This window comes from Polistes fuscatus, unplaced genomic scaffold, assembly GCF_010416935.1.
Source record: "Polistes fuscatus isolate 324 unplaced genomic scaffold, CU_Pfus_HIC Scaffold20, whole genome shotgun sequence".
Taxonomy (NCBI): domain Eukaryota; kingdom Metazoa; phylum Arthropoda; class Insecta; order Hymenoptera; family Vespidae; genus Polistes; species Polistes fuscatus.
The window spans coordinates 2,070,309-2,091,460 of NW_025113097.1; the positions used below are offsets into that span (position 1 = coordinate 2,070,309).

The 21,152-nt window shown below is 32.6% G+C and overlaps 1 protein-coding gene and 1 long non-coding RNA gene across 12 annotated transcripts in view; both read left to right on the top strand.

Annotated features, from left to right (window-relative positions):
- Positions 1 to 21,152, top strand: part of LOC122517501 (Down syndrome cell adhesion molecule-like protein Dscam2) — a 177,756-nt gene that overhangs the window by 119,389 nt on the left and 37,215 nt on the right. For all 11 annotated transcript variants that reach the window (XM_043635921.1, XM_043635928.1, XM_043635929.1 and 8 more), the window contains one exon: positions 18,597 to 18,792. In XM_043635921.1, the coding sequence (XP_043491856.1) occupies positions 18,597 to 18,792 (196 nt within the window). The remainder of the gene's footprint in view (positions 1 to 18,596; positions 18,793 to 21,152) is intronic.
- Positions 21,089 to 21,152, top strand: part of LOC122517504 — a 348-nt gene continuing 284 nt past the window's right edge. Inside the window, exon 1 of the long non-coding RNA XR_006303876.1 lies at positions 21,089 to 21,148. This is a non-coding gene — a long non-coding RNA (uncharacterized LOC122517504). The remainder of the gene's footprint in view (positions 21,149 to 21,152) is intronic.

Below are 21,152 nucleotides of genomic sequence, written 5' to 3' on the forward strand. Positions count from 1 at the left end.
ATTCTTCATTTCCGATTCTTCATACGTTTTCTCTCTTTACTTTCATGATTCTTTCTTCCTTTCTACCTTTCTTTCTTTCTTTCTTTCTTTTTTACTTTCTCACTCTTTAGCTTCAACTTGGAAATCCTTCAAGTTCCACCCCCGTTCGTAGTTCTCGCTTTCTTCGTTTACAAACAACATATTCTTCTCGACTTTTCTTTTTTATTTCTTCATAAATTTTCTCTCTCTCTTTCTCTCTTTTTCCTCCATTTCTTAACTTCTCGAAATCCTTCAAGTTATGAAATTCTACCTTTTAATTTTTATTCGTTTACATAAAAAAGAAAAGACATCGTATTCTTTCTTCCTACTATTATTATTTTTCTCTTTAACTTTCTCTTTTTCAATTCTACATACGTTTACTCTCTCTCTCTCTCTCTCTTTCTGAATTTTGTAATCCTCCAAGTTATCCCTTTGTAATCCTTGTACCTTCGTTCGCAAATTTCATACCTCATTCCTTTCCTTTCCTTTTCTTTTTTTATTTTCACGATTCTTCCTTTTATTTCTTTGTACTACTGCACGTCTGATCATTTTCACAATCACTTAAGAAGGTACTGACTACTTCATTTTTCTTCTTTTTTCCCTAATCCTACTCCCTAATCTACTTCCCACATTTATTTTCATTTTTTCTATCATAATTTTGCCATACTTTCTCTCTCTGTCTGTCTGTCTCTCTTTCTCTCTCTCGTTTTTTTTCTTTTGTAATTTATTTTTACCTCGTGAAAGAAATCTGTCGAATCGTTGTACTAGGGTAAACAGACCTTAACGAGATTTTGAAAGATCTACTAGAAGTCTCTTAATCGTCTTAAAAACTAACTAGCCTAAGTCTCTTTTCTCAATTCTATTTTGTTCAGTTTTATTTGATTTTTTTCTTTTTTTTTCTTTTTTTTTCTTTTTTAAAGACAGAAAATGTATCGGTTGGTTCCATTAGAAGTAGTATTATTCGTACAACAATTAACAATACCAATTCGTATAATAATTATTCGACAAATCTTTACATGGATTATCTATAATTAAACAATAAACATAAATGAGACTGTTTCATTTTTTTCTACTTGATCGTTAGAACAAAATTCAACCTAATTTATAATATAAGTATAATGTATAATTATAATGAAACGTGTTTATTTCTTTTTATCCAATCAGTGATTGTATAATTGAACTGTTAACTATGGTTATTATCCGACAACGCGAAAACTTAAAGTAAGATTACTATGCAAATGGGGGGGGGGGGGGGGGTTTAATAAAAACAAGAAAAAAAAAAGAAAAGAAAAGAAAATGAAAGTAATAATAATAAAACGTCCAAATTATAAAATTACACGTAAACGATAGTTCATTTAATTGAATAGAAATCAGATAAAAATTAATAATATCAACGTTAATAAAAAGAAGAAAAAAAAAATGAAAAGAAAATGAAATGTCCAAATTATAAAATTACACGTAAACGATAGTTCATTTAATTGAATAGAAATCAGATAAAAATTAATAATATCAACGTTAATAAAAAGAAGAAAAAAAATGAAAAGAAAATGAAAGTAATAACAATGAAACGTCCAAATTATAAAATTACTCGTAAACGATAGTTCATTTAATTGAATAGAAATCAGATAAAAATTAATAATATCAACGTTAATAAAAAGAAGAAAAAAAATGAAAAGAAAATGAAAGTAATAATAATGAAACGTCCAAATTATAAAATTACTTGTAAACGATAGTTCATTTAATTGAATAGAAATCAGATAAAAATTTCTAATAATCAACGTGTATTCTATTATAGGAAAAAAGAAAAAAAAGAAAAAATAATATACTTTCACACGTTTTTTCTCCCTCATCCGTTTATGCCAGTGGCAACACCAACCCCTAACGACATTAGAAGTCTAGACGCGATACTTTTGAAGTAGATATATCTGAAAATCACGAGGAAGCACTTTTCTCGTCTCTTTGAACGACTCTACTACCCGCCCTTATTCCGATTTACTCTGCACAGGACTTTCTCGTGCACGCACGCACACACACATACAAACATACACAAGCGCACATATACACACAGACGTGAAAATGTTGCAGCATCCTACCTTCCCTTGAATATTTTCCTGCATCTTAGCGAAGAAAGCTTCGTATTTTTGGTTAGAAAAGATGGCTGGAATGGAGAAGAAGTGAAAGGGGGAGAGAAAGGGGGGTCTAGAAAAAGAAAATAGAAAGTAGAAAGTAGTAAAAAAAAAAGAGAGAGCAAAGGGCCGAGGTGGGGGAGGGGGAGGGGGGTATAGTACTTTTGCATTGTACGTAGTAGCAGTTTTTCCTTTTCGCGTCTCCTCCTGCGTGCCACGACGTACGTGCGTGAGTGAATGAGCTAGCAGGGGGGGTTGCGAGGGTGGGGATGAGGGTGGCATGAGTTAGATAGGTGGGGAAGGGGAGGGGGAGGGGGTGGCATGAACTCCCTTAGCGTGAGCCTCGCCACGTCTTTGCTACACTCGTACCGCCAGAGAAACCATTGGCGTAAGATTCCTTCTTTAAAATTGCATTGTTCAACTATTTTTCCCAACCATATATTATTATAATTCCAATGATATTCGTTCATTTGTTTTTTGTTTCGTATTATTATTATTATTATTATTAATTATTAATTAACGCGTTAGAAGGAAAAAATTTGGATAAGAAAAGGGATTTGAATGCAGGGTGTATGCAACAACCCTTGTAGGTTACGCCAATGAATTGAAAAACGTGAGCACCTACTACTATCGTATACGAGCGCGTAGCTGAAGGAAAAGGGGAAAGAAAAGGAAGGGAAGGGAAGGGAAGGGGGAAGAGTGTGTACTACGTTGGCTAACAAAGCGTTTGAAGGGCCGTTGCATTGTTTTTACGTTGCATTGTCATTGTCGTATTTCAAAGCGCGTGTCAAAAGAACGGTAAATCTATGACGTAGCGCGCGCGCCACTGCAATCGCTTTTTTTTCTCTTTTTTTTTTTTCTTCTTCTTCTTCTTTTCTTTTTCTTCTTCCCCTTTTCCTTCGAATTCCGATATTGCCGGAATATATTTTACGTGTTTTGTTAACTAGTGTTATCCCTAGTGACTCAATAAAAAATCCCTATATTCGGGATGCTGATAAAACAGCAACAAACAACTGCTTATTATAATATCGTTAAACAAATGAGAGAAAATCTAACACGTTCTAATACCAGAGCAAGTTATTATACTTTTCTAATACTTTATATTATCTTTTCTTCGGTGTTAGGAAGATTTTGATTTATCTACCAGCCCAGATTATCGTAGAAAATCCTTAATCCATTTAAACGAGGGAACTAATCGTTAATCTTCCTTCCAAATGTTGCACAGTAATACAAAGTATAATACCTATCGACGATTTTCATCCCAAAAAAAAGAGATAAGTTACAGGAAAAATAATATACGGAGAAAAGGTATTTTTATTATACTCTATGGGGAATGATCCAATAAAATATATTATTTCATTTCTAAGCTTCTTATTTATATATATATATACACACACACACAATAGTATTTGAAAAATAACAATGTTTTTTATCCATACTTTGTTATTTCTCATTGAAAATAATCTTCCTATTTTTTTTGTTTTTTTTTTTCTTCCCCCCCGGAAACAAAATAATAGTTTCATTTGTTAATGCACAAACTCATACATAAAATAGACATATTCAAACATCAGATATAATAATATAGAAAGTGTCAGGATGCACATATCACGGATGGAATAATTCCAAACAATGCTGACACATTTGTATTTCATACGAAGAGTATAGAAACACGCGGTGAGTGTGCTGCTACGAAGTTCGGAAAAGTTCTCAGTGAAAATGGTCAATGCATAGTCAGACGACGGCAAAACCGACGCGTACGACAAACGTACGAGCGTCGAATAAAAATAAATTTGTACGAGTGTATCGATCGATCATTATTTTTTATCATTACGTAGAGAAATTCATGAAATTTCGATCAAAACGAAATTAGAAATAATAATTGTTAACAATAATTTATCATTTTGACTGATAGTTGCACTTTCGCAAGAGGTTGAATTTAATTCTTGAATTTTGTTTAACATCCCTTTACGAATCTACGAAAACTAGATTCTAATAACTCTAGGAAAGCATAGATAAATTAAGAAAGAGATAGAAAGAGAGAAATAGAAAGTATTAGATTCAATTTCACGTTCTGAAGTATACTGAATTAATTCAAATTTCGATTGACAAAATTACATTTAAATAAACTAGAGAAAGAAAAGTATAATGTGAAATCTAGTAAAATGGAATAATCCAACGAATAGGAATGAGATTGTCTACCCAAAAAAAAAGAAAATAAAAAACGAAAGAAATTATTCGATCTCGAATTTTTTTCCATGCACATATAAACACACACACACACACACGTAGGAATAATCAATAAACGAAGACTAAACTAGAAGCTGAGTAATCTGATCAAATTACGCACAGCCTTTAATTTCCGATTGCTCGTCGTCATTTTCGATAAAACAAGCAAAATGGGGGGGATGATTTTGTGGATATATGTATGTATATATATATACAGTATATCTAAATAGTATTACTGTAAATTTGAAATAATTAATAATTGTTTCAAATGAATAAAGCTTCTTTATCAAATTTGTTATAAGAAAATCAAATTTATTTGACGATTTATATTAACTTTCTAATTGTTATATCTATTTGATTGCAGAGGAACGTTTTATCGTTGAAAAAATATTATTTTATTATATTTATTATATTCCTATATGATATTACTGTAAATTTGAAATAATTAATAATTGTTTCAAATGAATAAAGCTTCTTTATCAAATTTGTTATAAGAAAATCAAATTTATTTGACGATTTATATTAACTTTCTAATTGTTATATCTATTTGATTGCAGAGGAACGTTTTATCGTTGAAAAAATATTATTTTATTAATAACATAATAAACATTTAGTATTCAACATTAATACAAAAAGTATAAAAAATTACGAGTGTCAATTAAGCGGACAAAATTAAGAAAAAAAATAAATTACTCGCGTATTAAAATATATTTGAATAATTTGAAAAATTGTTAAAAAAATAAGGGAGGGGGAAATAAAAAAGGGAAGGGGTGGAAAGATACGTGGAAGGAATTGGTGGAAATACTTTTTCGCTTATTGGACAATTTCTGACTGACGTATTGTCGATAGTGGAGTTTGAATTCGCGAGACGAAACAATTCGATATCGAACCAACTACCAACCTAAGATGGATCGCGTATATCGACAAGCAAATCAATTGTCTCCCGTTGTGGTCGTACCAAAAATGGCGGACATTAGTGACGACGACAACGCGTTTGATCCTCCTTTCCTTTTTTTCTTTTTTTGCAACTTTCTTCCTCGACGTTAATTATTTCACCTATCGTGGATAAAAAAATATCTGGAAAGGGGTGGGAGAAATAAAATTCGAGATTTGACGATCACGATAAAAGGGTGGAGGGGGTTGTGGGGGAAATACTTAGGAAACGCGTTTGCGTTAAATAGAAAATTCACGATGGTAAAAATAAGACAAGAAATAATAATAATAATAATAATAAAATATAGATAGTTTAGAAAAATGTTGGAAACTCGTTAAAAAGAAAATAAAGAAAAATTGTCTTCTAGTACCTATAACGAAATGAAATTACTAAACGACCAATAGTAGTAATAAAAATAGTAGTAATAGTGGTACTAGGTATCTACAATACTATTTCTAAGCGATATTGTACGTGAGACTCGAAAGTGGCTGACTTTTCGAACGAGGTAAGCTTTTAAATTCCATTTCCATCCTGACACGGATGGAAAGAGGCTAAAACTAGAAACTCTGGCTATCTTTTCTATCGAGCAACGTGAAATGAGAGTCAGAGAGAGAAGAGAAGAGAGAGAGATAGAGAGAGAGATAGATAGAAATAAAAAAAGATAGAAAGATAGAAGGAGATAAAGAGAGATAAAGAGAGAGAGAGAGAGAGAGAGAGAGAACGAGCCCTTTACACGAACGAACCTTCCGTGCGTGTCCCTCGTAAATCGACGTCGATTTTTCGAACACGTAATCCGGGATAGTCTCGTTGAATTACGCAATCTCTAATTTCCGGTAGATACCCGTCGGTCCCGAGTAGAGGAGGTTACTGGAAGTAGAAAAGATAGATAGAGATAGATGGATAAAGAGAAAGATAGATAGACACAGAGAGAAAGAGAGAGAGAGAGGGGTGGGGTGGGCTGGGGGGTGGAAAAAGAAAAAGAAGTAAAGGAAGAGATAGAGATGGAGATAAACGGAAGGACTAAAAGAGTAAAAAGAGAAAACGATTGGGTGGGTGGATGTGACGAGGCGCGGCGAAATTGCAACTGTCGGATCTCACGTTATACGTGCGCATCACCAACACACACACACACATATATACATAAAGAGAGAGAGAGAGAGAAGTGCACACGCATGTATGAATGTAGACGTAACAGCTATTCCAGGACATCTCACCGTTCCTGTCTGGATAAGGCTGTTCTCCTCTAGTGAATCGATCGACGGATTTTGGTGTTGAGAAAGACAGAGATAGATATAGAAATGAGAGAGAGAGAGAGAGAGAGAGAGAAAGTGGGGGGTGGAATTGGTCGTCATCCTTACGTGTGCACCACGAATCGATCCTCTTTGGTTAAGCTTCGCTAAGGACACGTATTTCCACAACGAGCTTTCTCCCTCCCCCTCTTCCCCCTTCCCTCACCCCTACCCCTCTTCTCTCTTCCCTCCCCCCGTCCTACTCGCGACTAAAGTGCAACTATTCGGTAGAAAGGGTACCATCTCAAACTGGCCGCGAAAGTCCATCTACTCGTTTCTCGTTTAACTCGTGTTACTTTACTATCTTTCTTTCTTTCTCTAACACTTCCGGTCAAAGAATAGTAGTAGTAGTAGTAGAAGTAGTAGAAACGTCGTTCGAAAGAATGATGCTCGTTTCTATTGCTTCAATCCTCTTCTCCAAATGTTCTCAAGACAATACATCCATTTTATTTATTTGTTTTAACCAAATGTTAGAGATGTGATTTGTAATACGAAAGTTTGTCTACACCGATCGATTTTGATTAAATTCTATTTCTTCTTCTTCTATTTCTTAAGTGTTACTTCTCGAGGTAATAATTTTGGAACGCGTTTAATCGAGAAATGAATTATTTCAATGAAAAATTCTACGATCATTTTTTAATATAACGAAATATAGATTACGAGATTAAATCAAATAATAATAATAATCATGATAATGTTATATTAAAATTCGATTTAAAAATTGAATCATCTCATTGGAATTATTCGATAATCATTTTGAATTTTCTATTCTTTTTTTTCTTTTTTTTATCACATATATTATAATAGGTTTCTCTTAATGATCGTGTGAACACAATATCGGTTTAGAATTATGAGCTCGTTATTCTAAGAGAATTTGAATCTAGTTATGTCTATTATATTATATTCGAATGAAGGTATTATCTATTTATATTTATATATGTATATATATATGTGTATATGTATATGTATATACAGATTTAACAAAGGCAGATGAGAGAATGCTAAACCTTCACGCAAATATACGTTGGCTATCGATCTCCCCCAGATCAAGGTTTGGTTCAATGGTTCGGTAAAATCGAGAAGCGCATTGAAACAATTCGATGACTTTAATTAAGCGTATACGCAAATGAAAAGAATGCTTTTGCAAATACGAAGTTATTCTCTCTCTCTCTCTTTCTACATTGGAAACACCGATGATGAAAAAGTTCTAAGAGATTAAATCAAGAATTTGTTACTTTCAAATGAAATTTTCTCTCATTATTTAAAACTACTAATGAAAATACAAACGAACGAACGAACGAACAAAAACGTGATACAAAAGGAAAAAAGAAAAAAAATAAAACAAATGTAGGATTGAAAAAGAATCGAACGATTCGATAAACGAAGATACGGACGATTTAAAAATAACTTTTAAATCCGTTCGATGTTTTACGTATGAAAATAATTTCATTTCATTATTTCTATTTTGTGCATTTCGTTTAATTTTGACTAAATTCTTAGATTATTATTTTTCATTTTTATTAACGCGGTCTCCTCCTCGTTTCTTAGCATAAGACGGGTGTTCGTGAAAAAGAAAAAAAGAAAAAAAGACAGAAGGGAAACTCGTCTTGAAATTTTATTAAAATAGACGAATAGTTGGATGCAGTAGCTATCCAATCTCGTTGGATCGATACCTGACAGAGATATGTATATTTGAACGTGTCTGACACTCGCTTCTGTTACTACTACTACTACTATTACTATCTGCCATATCTAAACCACGTGTTCTTTGGATATAATGGAACGTTCCTGAAAATTCGTAACCCGTTCTAAACCTTCAGCAGAATATACACGAGTAGCAAGTATCGCGAATAGATTTTTTAATGCAACTATCCTTCCACATTGAATGCACGCTTTAGGATTTTACAACAAAATCTCGTTGAAAGTACAATTGAAAATTACGTTGAACGAATGCGTTATAACAGAGCGAACAACATCGATGAAATGATTTTATTCTTTAGATTTAAACCCGACAAAATATATACCCGTTGATATATAATCGTCCGTGTTCCCGTTTATTCCCGTTTGATTTATTTCAAATAAATCGAATAAATTCCATCCTTTCTCTTGATCCTGAGAAATCGATGACGTCACATCGCTCATTAGTTACTTTCGAACTAATAACATATTGAGTTCGCGATCTCTACTCGTCGTTCATCCTAAACTCGCCAAGTGTAATAGTAGTGGTAATGCATTCGCGTTTGATAACGTCAAAGAAGTATATACTCTCATTCATCTTCATCTCCTCATCTTGAAAAGATCCAACTCGCTAATTCACTTCGACAAATAAATGGAATAATAAATATTGCACGCACTTACTGCGTAAAAAAAAAAAGAAAAAAAAGCAAAAAGAAAATAATCAATAATCGGAATGTTACTTCGAAAAGCTTCGAAAAGCTTCGAAAAGCTTCGAAAGAAAATTGTCTTTCATATTCCGACGTTTGATTCCTTTTTTTCTTCCCCTACTTTCTCTCTTACGTTTACCTTCTCTTCATTTCAAAAGAAAGAAAAGAAAAGAAAGAAAAGGAAGGAAGGAAGGAAGGAAGGAAGGAAAGAAAGGAAAGGAAATGATCGTTCCTTTTCTCTGATCGAGAAAGGAAGAATGAATGAATACGCATGAAGACGCCACGTCACAAAGAAGAGACGGAATATTGGAATTCGTATAAAAAGAATTTCACTTACTTCCCATTTCTTTACTTCCACCACCACCACCACCACCACCATCACCTTCTCCTATTCGTACTTTTACCACTCGTTCACCTTCACTTCAACGATCTTTACTTTTCCTTTTTATTCCTTTCTCTTTCTTCTTATCAAACGTCGTCGTATCAATTCGCGATATCTCTCTTTCAGGTTTATTCATCTCTCTTTATTTTGTCTATTATCCTTATCTCTTACTTCTTCTAACCTATCTTATCCTTTTTATTCCTTTGTTCTTCTTACATTATTTCTCGATTCCAACGAATACACTTTTTTAATTGAGACTAACTTTTACTCTCTCTCTTTCTCTCTCTCTCTGTCTCTCTGTCTGTTTCTTTCTTTTCCTGACTTTAAAATAATACTTCTTCTTTTATTTTATTTTTCCTCCTCCTCCTCCACCTCTTCCTCCTCCTCCTTTCCCCCATTTTTCTACCAACAACCCTCTATCTCTTTTTTACATTTCTTATTTTTCGTTTCATTTCACTTCTGATTTATTCATTTCATATTTGTTGGTAACGACGCAACAACAACCGACCCGAGACGATTACGAAAGACAACCACCACCCCCACTACCACCACCAAACGACTACTATTCATTCCTCTTTCCCTCGTTTTCCACTTATCGTTGGAAGCTTGTTAACAGTAACGTCTAAAGCTCGTAATCCAGGCCGCAACGTAGAATTCCAATTTCTCAGCGAAGGCGAGACCAAGTACGCACCTATCTTAACCACCCACCCACCCACCTACCTACCTAACCAATCCCCCTAACGAGTGATGCATATTTCAAACATCCTCTTCTCTACTCTCACCTTCCCTTCTTCAACAGATATATCCTTTCTCTCTACCCTTAACCGCAAACCAATGATCGATAATACCAAGAAAATCAAATCTACGTGATATTATTCACTATCTTATATATCACTATATATAGATATATATCACTAATCTTTAAATTATTTATTATTTTTATATTATTTTATTATATTTATTATATAATATATTATTATTATTTTTATATTATTATTATATTTATTATAAATATTTATTATTATTTTTATAGATTATATTATATTTATTATATAATATATTATTATTTTTATATATTTTATTATATTTATTATATTTATATATATATATATATATTAATTATATATTATTTATATATATTATATATATATAGATTAATATATATTATTATTCTTATATTTATTTAATAATATATTATTAAGATATATATTATTTCTTATATTTATTATTTATATATTATTATTTTTATTTTTATTTTTGTATTATTTTACTTATCCATCCAAATTTCAATACGTCAGATTCATCGGATTCATATCATTTGTGTTATAACCTTTATACAAAATTTTTTCCGATAAAACAATAGTTTTCCTATTATACTTTCCTCCCACCCCCTACCCCTCTACCCCCTACTTACTCTCTTTCCATTGTATCTTATCATTCTTCGAATCGTTAATCGTTTTTTCTTCTATCTTTTCGTGGGTTCATCGTCATAAAATCGTTCGAACAGTGTCAAATCGTATTTTAAGCTGCGACTACCACCAACGGGACGAGTCTGACTAAATAATTCATCGGATGAATTATTACCATGCTCGTGGTTGGTAGTTATATATATATGTATATATATATCAACGACGAACTAATGAAAATCGATCCGGCCAATCGTCTTGCATTTCTAAAAGCGTACACCTCCCAACCCCCCCCTCCAACCCATTCCTGCTAAGCGCATCGAATCCTCTTAACGTTTGTAAACCACGATCGTTTTATAATCTTCTAATAGTTTCGAAAAAGCTTCATTCTATTCGTAGCTAAAGTATTCTTTTATCTTTTACTTCTTTTTTCATTTCTTTTCATTCCTTTTTCATTCAACATTTTATAGGCTTTGGTTATTTTCTACTTCTTCTTCTTCTTTATGTTTGTTTGTTTGTTTGTTTGTTTCTTAATCATCTTTGATAGAAATATTACTTCTATTTGTGATAACATATATTAACAATTATTTAACTATTAAATACAATGACTATAATAATTAATTAATTAATTATTTTATTATATATTTTATATTATTTTATTATATTTATATTAATTAATTAATTAATTAATATAATATAATTAATTTTATTAATATAATTTAATAATATATACAATTTTTCGATGGTTCAATATTTCGTTTGTCAAATTTAAAGAAAAATAATTGAACAAAAATTACTCCTAATCGAAATGACACTTCGTGATGGTTTATAATTAATAAAAAATATTGTACATTAATCACAAAAAAAATTAATTCTTTCTTTAAATTCGTAATAACGAGTACATCAAAACTAATACGTTTGTTAAAAACTGAACGAATCTTAGACCGATTAAATCTTCACCAAATTATTGATTTTCTTCAAACGAAACGAAATAAAACGAAACGAGCTTTTACAAGTCACAGATAGAACTTCGAGGATTAATCTACCAAACGAATAATCTCAAATGTCTTTCTAATCCTTAACCAACAACCCCTACACTACGACTACGTGACCTGATAAACCTTTTTCTTTTCTTTTCTTTTTTTCTTGGTAACATCGATTAACGAAAATAACACCACCAAATTACCGAATGGGAAATACTCGTATAGCAATTCAACTTTAATTTCATGCAAATCCGTTTGATGCCGATAAAGACCGAAAAGAAATAAACGAAAGAAAAAAATTCTTACCTATTCTGACTTACTTTACCACCCCTACCCCCACCCACCACCCTTCTCTCTTTACCGAATTGTTTTAAACCTCAAACTATAAAATCGATCTAACAAAAAGAAGAAAGAAAAAAAAATCTAAAAAACGATTCGTGTTCAATCCAATCTCCCTCCCCCTCACCCCTCCCCACCCCACCTTAGTTTCAATCCAATAGAATCGTTTTAGAAACGCGCCGCCAGTAATTTTATCCGATTATATAATACATCATCGATTAGTATTCCAATTACATTGCTGATTAATTATTATTAGTCCGAGTTGCATGAAAATAAAAAAAGAAAGAAGAGAGAAACACGGACTCGATAGGAAGGAGGGAAAATTTGGCACGTGAGAAGAAAAAAAAAAGGTGAACGAGGGGGAGGAGAGGGGTGGGAGGGGAGGGTAAGAGAGGGAAGATTTACGAAATTACTTTTCATAAATCGCAACCGTGAAGAAAGAAAAAGAAGAAGAAGAAGAAGAAGAAAAAGAAGCCTTTTCTCGGCTGTTACTCGCGTAGAAAATGCAAACCACAGCACTTTCCCTCTCTCTCCCCCTCTCTCCCTCTCCCTCTCTTTTTTTCTCTCACAGTCATTCGCGTTAGTAGACAGTAGTCGTGAAAACGTTTTTGCTAGCAGCGCACGTTGTCGTTGGAGGTAGAGGTAATGGTCGAAGACAGGAATAATACTCGGGGCCTTCCAGTTTTCTCTTCGAGTTGATGGAGAAAAAAGGGGCTCGGGGTTGGGGGGAGGCAGGGAGGGAGGGAGAGGAGGAACTTAAAGGATGGTGGTACGTACCTGCTTTGCGAACATTTCGATTCGACTCGAGTGAGAGAAACCGTCGTTAAAGCTTTCGAAAAAAAGGTACAAGAAAAATAAGAGAAAAAAATATCAAATAAGACGAATAGAAAGAGAAAGAAGAAATAGGAAGAAGAAGAAGAAGAAGAAAGGGAAAAAATTATTCAGCAGCAAGTTTCTACGTTCGATAGTTGTGCTTTTTATTTTTTTTTTTATTTTTATTTTTATTTTTTTACTTCATTTTCTTCTTTTTTTATTTATGTATTCGCGTATTCGCGTTAGGACGAGGGGGAAATTTTTTTTTTTTCGTTAATACCCACCACACCCTTCGTATTTATATTTTGTAAATTAATTTATATATAAATATATATATTACGTATGATAATCTAACGAAAATACGTGAAAAGTAAAAGATAAACGTTAAGAAAAAACTGTCGTTAAAATTCTCGTAGAATTTTTATTCGTATTACACACTTTTGCTAACCGTCGTTTCGATTCCCATGAGTCTATCGATGCTTTCTTTTTCAACAAATTTCAAGAAGAACCTTCTTCAAACCCCCACCCCCACCCCCTTCCCACAGCCTTAAGGTATTTCTCCGTTTCTATTCTCTACGCGAATAAAACGGTTCTTAAATCAATGTTTGTCGAAGCATGAGACATGAAAAAAGAAAGAATAGAAAAAAGAAAAAAAGGAAAAAAACGAGAGGGTGGTCAAGGGAAGAGTAAAAAAGAAAAAGTAAGCGAACAAAAAGCAGAATGGTTACGTCAAACGTATTGATAGTGCAAATTGAAAGAGTATTATTACATCTCGATCATTCCCATTTCAATTCTTTCATCTTACAATGATGACGATCACGATAATAATAAAAATAATTAAAAGAAAAATATAAAATACTCCACCTTTTCTTCGAAACGTTTAACTCAATCAACTGAAAGAATAAAAATAAAAATAAATATACTACTTTATTCATTTTTTGATTTTAATCACTAATACTAATAATACTAATACTTATATTATATTATATTAATATTATATTTAATAATACTAAAATACTTAATAATAATTAATTAATATTATTAATTATTAGTAATACTAATATTACTAATACCATTGACTTTATCAACACGTTCACGTATAACTAATACTAATAATACTTTTACTTATATTTTATTATATTAATATTATATTTAATAATACTAAAATACTTAATAGTAATTAATTAATATTATTAATTATTAGTAATACTAATATTACTAATACCATTGACTTTATCAACACGTTCACGTATAACTAATACTAATAATACTAATACTTATATTTTATTATATTAATATTATATTTAATAATACTAAAATACTTAATAATAATTAATTAATATTATTAATTATTAGTAATACTAATATTACTAATACTATTGACTTTATCAACACGTTCACGTAATTCTTAGGCTCACGTTACCACGATCCGTCCTATAATAATATAATTTTCGATTTTATCGATCTAACCTTTCGTTAATACAGACAACTAGATAAGGATAAAGATGAAATAAAGAAGAAAAAAAGTTAAAATCGATTAAGGATTAAACGATAACAACGTCGTATAATACGAAGATAATTGATAAGTATAATTTAACGAGTGTGAAATAATGACGAAGAAAATAATTGATGAAAAGTCGAAGTTTTCAATTTAATATTATTATTATTATTATTATAGTTTTTAATATTATTACTAAATGTTCATACATACATATATATCTTTTTCCTACTATTTTAATTCAGTTTCTTGCCGATTATAATCGTCAAGAAGATTCTACTTTTACCTGTATAATATACTCTTACATTCTATTTCAATTCTATTGGAAAAACAATTGAACACTTTTGCAAAGATGAACTTGTTAAAATTATAAAATGATATATCTTAGGAATAAACGTGAATAATAAATATGTTCGCTGAGAATAGATAAAAGTTTGAGGTAAGCATTGATTCAAAAATGCTTAAAATAAATCCCCCCTCTGTTCCCCAAACCAAAATATGTTAACAGAATAATAAAATTAAATTTGTGACCCGTAGGAGATAGAAAAAACCTACAATGCATTCGCATGTTTCCATTCGGGGTGGTTTTCGTTAGAAACAGGTATAGATAGATGATTGGCTAACAAATGAATGAAATCTGAGTGACAGAAGGGAGGTTTAGAGAAAGGGACAGACAGACAGACAGACGGACGGGTGGATAAATCCCCCCTTTCCCCCCAAACCAAAATATGTTAACAGAATAATAAAATTAAATTTGTGACCCGTAGGAGATAAAAAAAACCTACGATGCATTCGCATGTTTCCATTCGGGGTGGTTTTCGTTAGAAACAGGTATAGATACGGGACAGATAGGTGATTGGCTAGCGAATGAATGAAATCTGAGTGACAGAAGGGAGGTTTAGAGAAAGGGACAGACAGACAGACGGACGGACAGACGGATGGATGGAGGATAGTTCTCGCTTTCCTGCGCATTTAATCTTCCGTGGGGGGTCCATTCCGTCAAATCGATGTGAAATTTGGGTCGAATTCGGCTTAGCGGAATTGATTTCCTACGGTTTCTCGGTTATGAACAATGTGTACCGGGGATAGAAGGGGGATAGGGGGAGGGCAGGGATGGATGAGGTGGGGTGTTTAGATCGGATTTACGAAGCAGGTCGCTTCGCTCCCTTGCGTTTGCTGAAAGACCAACTCGAATCTAGCAACGAGTCGACCGAATTAAACCGACACTACCCTTTCCACTGGTACCTCTTCCTATCTGCATACCTTGCTTATAACACTACCCTTACCCTTACCATTACCAACACCAACACCACCGTCATAGTCGTCGTAGTCGTCGTTGCTCTTTCGTAGTCTTTTTTTTTTTTTCTTTGCTCGTACAACACAACTTCTTCTTCTTCTTCTGTTTTTAAAACCCACGGGATAGGAAACTAACGATGAATCTTTGAAATATTTTTTTCTGTTTTTCACGAAGACAAAATATTATAAAAATATCATCATCGTCGTCGTCAGATTATTCGTTCGTTCGTTATTTAATCCTAAGATAAAATTACACGTCTTAAAATGAAAAAAAAAGGAAAAGGTTCATTGAAAATGTTCGATTAAATATCATCGTCATTAACAGTAGATAATATATATATATATATAATAAAAATCTTTTAAACGTCAAAGAGAGAGAGAGAGAGAGAGAGAGGATCTTTTTTATTTTTTGTAAAAAATCCCTAAACTCTTCCTCGGGGAACCGAAGAACGAGAGGAAACGTATTTTACTGATCGTACAATTTCAAAGGGACGACGAGGAGGGGGTTGGTGAAGGATGGGGGAGGAGGGGGAGGTGGAGGGGGATAGAGTTAAGCGTGTAAAAGCTATAGCCCGTTCGTTCATTGTGTTTTAGCCACGACGTGTAACCGGTAACAAAGTCGAAAGTATAGATCGACGCGTCGAGTAAAATCGTGCGCAACGTTTTCCCTTTTTTTTTCCTTTTTTTTTGCTTTTTCGAGGTCTCCTCCCACCCCCAACCCCCGCCCCTTCTTCTCTTCCTTCTTCTTCATCTTCGTCCTTTTTTTTTCTATTTTTTTTCCATTGCCGCTAAAGCAATGAAAAAGCGAGGGAGTATCAAAAAAAAATTTAAACACCCACAGAAAGAAAGAGAGAGAGAGGGGATGAGAAGAAAAAAAAATGAAACAAAGTTAGATACAGAAAGATACAGAAAGATACAGAAAGATGGAAAGAAAGAAAGAGAGAACAGGATAAAAATGACTGAGAGGGGGGTGGGGAAGGTGTGAGGATATTCTCTTTCTTTCTCTCTCCCTCTCTCTCTCTCTCTTCTCTCTCTCTCGGGCAAAGCTTTAACATAAATTTTAATGGAAACTGAAATCTACGTCGAACCTACCGGGAAATATATCTCGGCGTGTGCACGCGTCCGTGAAATTTAAATCCGTGATTTTTAAGCGGGTTACGAATGAAATATTCCCTACTTTTTTCCAAACCCTCAAACCCCACCCCCCCATTGATCCCTCCCTCCCTCCCTTCCTCTTCACTCTCACCTTCCCTGCTACTTTTTCTTTCTTCTTCCCGTTTTTCTTTTTCGTTTCGTTTATTATTTCTTTCTTTTTTTTTTTATTGTTTTACTTTCTTTATTACTCGTTTAAGTTTTCAAAATTGTTACACCTTTTTTCTCAATTTCTCGCGACAAGGAGATAAAAAAAGAATATGTTAAAAAGAGAGAGAGAGAGAAAGAGATAATGAGAAAGATATAGAAATAGAAATAGAAATAGAAATAGAAATAGAAATACGTCGAAAGGCTTCTTTCGTCGTCGTACTTTCTTTATCTTTTCATTCTTCCACACCCCCTCCCTCTCCCTCTATACGTGTATAGAGTGTACGTGTGTGTGTGTATAAACGAAAGGATTCTCAGGGAAAAATTTCGCGAACGGGTTCTAAACGATCTCGTTAAGTAAAGACGTGCCACGTGCGAATGACCCCGGGGCAAGAAAGACCCTTGACCTCTCGCAGCCTACCACCACCACCACCACCACCACCACTATCATTCCACCCTTAACCACGTGTACGTAAAGTGTACTTCCATCGTCTTGCTATACATATACATTTGGTTCGTTAGTTTAGTCGGAGTATGCGAATTGTCAGTACGTATGACACATATATTTCTGTAAAAAAAAAAAAAAAAAGAAAAAAAAGAAGAGAACACGTCACACAACAACGAAAATGAGAAATAGGTGGATGAGAACGAAAAAGGGGATGAGGGGATGAGAGGGGATGATGGTAAACGGGGAAACGTTGAAGAACGGAAAGTGGAAGGAAAAGAAGAACGACGCTCGACGTAACTCGGACGAGAGGGTAGTACCGTTGAAGAAAGTAACTTTACATTTGCTATACGAGATCACAAACACACACACACATGCACACATACACCGTTTACGTTCTTCTCCTCCACCTCCTCTTACACCCCCTCGAGTTTTTCTTCTCTTTGACAAGAAAAAAAGGAAGAAGAAAGTTAAAGAAAAAGAAGTAGATAAAAGGGGGGAGGGTGGGGGAAGAAGGGTGAAAAGAAAACATAAGGTTAGCATCGTTAAAACGTATAACTCTCCCCTCACGCACACACATACACATATATACTTATATCTTCTTTTTCTTGTACTTTTTGTATATGTATTTTATATACGTACACCGGAGTTCTTCTTTCTTTCTTACTTACTTACTTTTTTATTCATTCTCTCTCTCTTTCTCTCTCTTTGTTTAAACAAATCGCGAAGATAGAGAAAAAAACAGAGCTAAAGTTAATGGGAAATGGAATAAAAGCTTTCGATCGGACCGACTGTTTTTTTATTTTTCGGATAATAAAACAAAAAATAAGAGATAGATAGAGAGAGAGAGAAAATTTGTTTTTACGTTCGTACGTGAATAAAAAAAAACGTGCAAAAAAATAGAAAATAGAAGGTAAAAGCTAGAAAACAAAAAAAAATAATCGACAATTCGGTATTTACGTTTCGAAAGTCACTCTCTCTCTCTCCCAACACTTCGCACTTTCCACCACCACCACCCACCCACCTACCCACCTCACCCTCCCCTAATACTTTGCAGCAATTTTTGATGGGAATTCGATTGCGTACTTTTTATTTTTTCTTTTAATTTGTTTTCGTTGTTGTTTGTTTATTTGAAAATTTGGATTTTGATTATTACAGCCGCCTCGTGGAACAGTCTCGAAATTGTCCTCGGTCAGCAAGGTCCGGAATTCGTTCTCGAGCCGCCAAGCACTTTGGTTTTTTCCAACACGACGGGTTCCCAATTGAGTTGTTCGGCGCACGGGAGTCCAACCCCTCACGTCACTTGGATAACCAGCCCGGATCAAAGATCGGTCTCGGCGGTTCCCGGATTAAGGTAAGACTTACCCCTCCCCCACCCCTGTTTTTTTTCTTCTTCTCAAACTCCTCGAGAGAACGAGAGAGAGAAAGGAAAAAAAGAAACGAGACTTTCCCTGCGAAAGATTTTCGTGAAAATTTTCTTTTGCTGTGTTTTTTCGATTAAAAATGATTTATTTATTTATTTATTTATAGTGACACACGGTATAGAAACAATTTAATCATTTATTTACATCGAACACAGGTTATATTATTACTTCGTTGATAAAAGTTTATATCCGTTTGATGGGGGTGGGGGGTGGGGGGTGGTAGGATAAATAAATTAGAGATGAAAATAAATGACTTTCAATTTTTCTTTCGCATTGCGTTACAACGGGAACGCGGAATTATTATTATTATTATTATTATTCGTATTTTTATTTTTGGAATCTTTTAACAACAACGTTGCGATAAAATAAAAAAAACGAATATCTTTTTGTTTTTTGTTTCTTTCACTCGTTTCTCTTCTCGATGATTAAAATTCGTTTTTATTGTTTTTAATAATAATTCTCTCGTGCTTTTTTTTGTTATTAATTTCGGGTATTATACTTCTTTTTAGCGTTGTAAAAATTATTATTGGGTAGAGATTTGCACCGCGTGGGGGCCAGAGGGGGGGGGGCAGGAGGCAGGTGAAAAATAAAAAAATAAGAAATTCGCGAGACGACAACAACAACAACAACAACGACAAAATAATAATAAAAATCGCGAAATAAAAATATCTCGTAGGAAAATGAAAGAAAATTCTCGGAGATTTTGTTCTAATCTTCGAATACTCGCGCGCGCTAGTGTATTTCAAATTTTACAAAAGCAGCAACATCCCCCTGGTAATCCTTTCGGAATATTTCCGAGTGTCCGGTTCGTTCGAGAAAGAAAGAAAGAGAGCCATAAAACGTCGGTTTTTTCCGTCGGAAAAAATTCGATTCGAAATTTACAGGTGCACTTTGCCGCAACCGGTTTCTGCACTCCCCCTGCCTCCCCCCTGCCTCACTCCCCCTAAGCGGATCAGAGTACCAAACGGATTTGAAACTTCCGCGACGACCTAAATTGCACGAGCTTCCCCCTTTTCTGAAACAACGATCGATTATATTTTTCTCTCTCTTTCTCTCTCTATCTTTTGGAAATATTTCTTTGCACTTATATTTATTTGATCTTAATATTTTATATTAATATATATATTATATATTATATATTATATTCTTGCACTTATATTATTCTTTGCACTTATATTTATTTGATCTTAATATTTTATATTAATATATATATTATATATTATATATATTATATTCTTGCACTTATATTATATTCTTTGCATTTATATTTATTTGATCTTAATATTTTATATTAATATATATATTATATATTATATATATATTATATTCTTGCACTTATATTATATTCTTTGCACTTATATTATATTCTTTGCACTTATATTTATTTGATCTTAATATTTTATATTAATATATATATATATTATATTATATATATTATATTCTTGCACTTATATTATATTCTTTGCACTTATATTTATTTGATCTTAATATTTTATATTAATATATATAATATATATTATATTCTTGCACTTATATTATATTCTTTGCACTTATATTTATTTGATCTTAATATTTTATATTAATATATATATATATATATTATATATTATATATATTATATTCTTGCACTTATATTATATTCTTTGCACTTATATTTATTTGATCTGAATATTTTCATTTTATTATTATTCACGCAACACGTGATTCATTAATCTCTCATCTGTTATTCAATTTGAATAAACTAATATTAATTGAATAATGTTTTATTAAAATAATAATTATTTGAAATGTTTTCACTATGACAAAATTAAAAATCGGTTGGTAGTAACATAAGTGCACTTGTATGCACTTCGTATAATATATCGTACGTTTCTAATTTTCTTAACTTCCAATGTAGTATCATTCGAAACGAAATTAAATATTATTGATGTAAAGAATTATTAATTTTTCTATCTCCGATTTAAATCGGAAATATAATTAGTGCAAATGTCATTTAAGTCGTTTCAATTCTATCGATATTTGTATAGATGCCGGATATAATTGGCGCCAATTCGCGATAATGATCATAAATTCGAATTATTATTTGTTATATATTTCAAATAAACTATACTTCGTTTATTAGTATTATTATTATTATTATTATTATTATTATTATTATTTCTAATATTTGTATATTATTGATGATGATATGATAGGTTAATATTTAAATATTGTTAATATAATATTAAATGAATAATAAAATAAGGAAGAAAAAGAACAAGTTTAGATTTTTGAAAAAGCTTTCAGGTAA